Source organism: Haliaeetus leucocephalus, unplaced genomic scaffold (assembly GCF_000737465.1).
Source record: "Haliaeetus leucocephalus isolate CR32 unplaced genomic scaffold, Haliaeetus_leucocephalus-4.0 Scaffold763, whole genome shotgun sequence".
In the NCBI taxonomy this organism is placed as follows: Eukaryota; Metazoa; Chordata; class Aves; order Accipitriformes; family Accipitridae; genus Haliaeetus; species Haliaeetus leucocephalus.
The window spans coordinates 1185375-1185900 of NW_010973199.1; the positions used below are offsets into that span (position 1 = coordinate 1185375).

The following is a 526-nucleotide window of genomic DNA, read 5'->3' on the forward strand; positions in this document are numbered from 1 at the left end:
CCTCCTCCTCCTCCTCCTCCCCACGGCTGCTGCAAGCCCCTTCTTGAATTGCTCCGCACGTTACCGCTGCTTGGTGCAGGCGGGCATTTCCATGCAAGCGCCAGCCACCCGCCGCAATAACACGCGTCAACCCATCACTCGCCTCCCGCTCCGAATCCGGAGCGATTCCGTTACTTGTGGAGGTGCGGGGACCGTTTTCCGGCAGGAAGGTCCAGTCTAAGTTTATTTGCGGCTTCCGCTCTTATTTGCGAGTCATCGGTTTTGCTCACCGCCCCCCGGGAACCGAGGGAACCGAAGTCGCCAGGTAAATGCCCTCTTCCTTGTCCGCAGCACTTCCAGCGAGGCAGCTCCGCTCCGTCCTGCTGCGTGGCTGCTTCGCCGCTGTTGTACAGCACGAATCGCAAAGCGGGGGCAGCGCTTAACTCGCACAGCTGTCACCGGGCCGCTCTTTTCCGTTGCCCGCCTCCCGCGGACACCTCCCTGCCCGGCTCCGGGGAGAGGGGAGGCTGCCTCGCGTTGCACAGCC

General features: G+C 63.7%; 1 protein-coding gene across 1 annotated transcript in view; it reads left to right on the forward strand.

Annotated features, from left to right (window-relative positions):
* The window catches only part of PANX2 (pannexin 2), a 26455-nt gene that overhangs the window by 3179 nt on the left and 22750 nt on the right, over positions 1–526 (forward strand). The window contains exon 2 of the mRNA XM_010581318.1: positions 80–304. Within this exon, the coding sequence (XP_010579620.1) occupies positions 80–304 (225 nt within the window). The remainder of the gene's footprint in view (positions 1–79; positions 305–526) is intronic.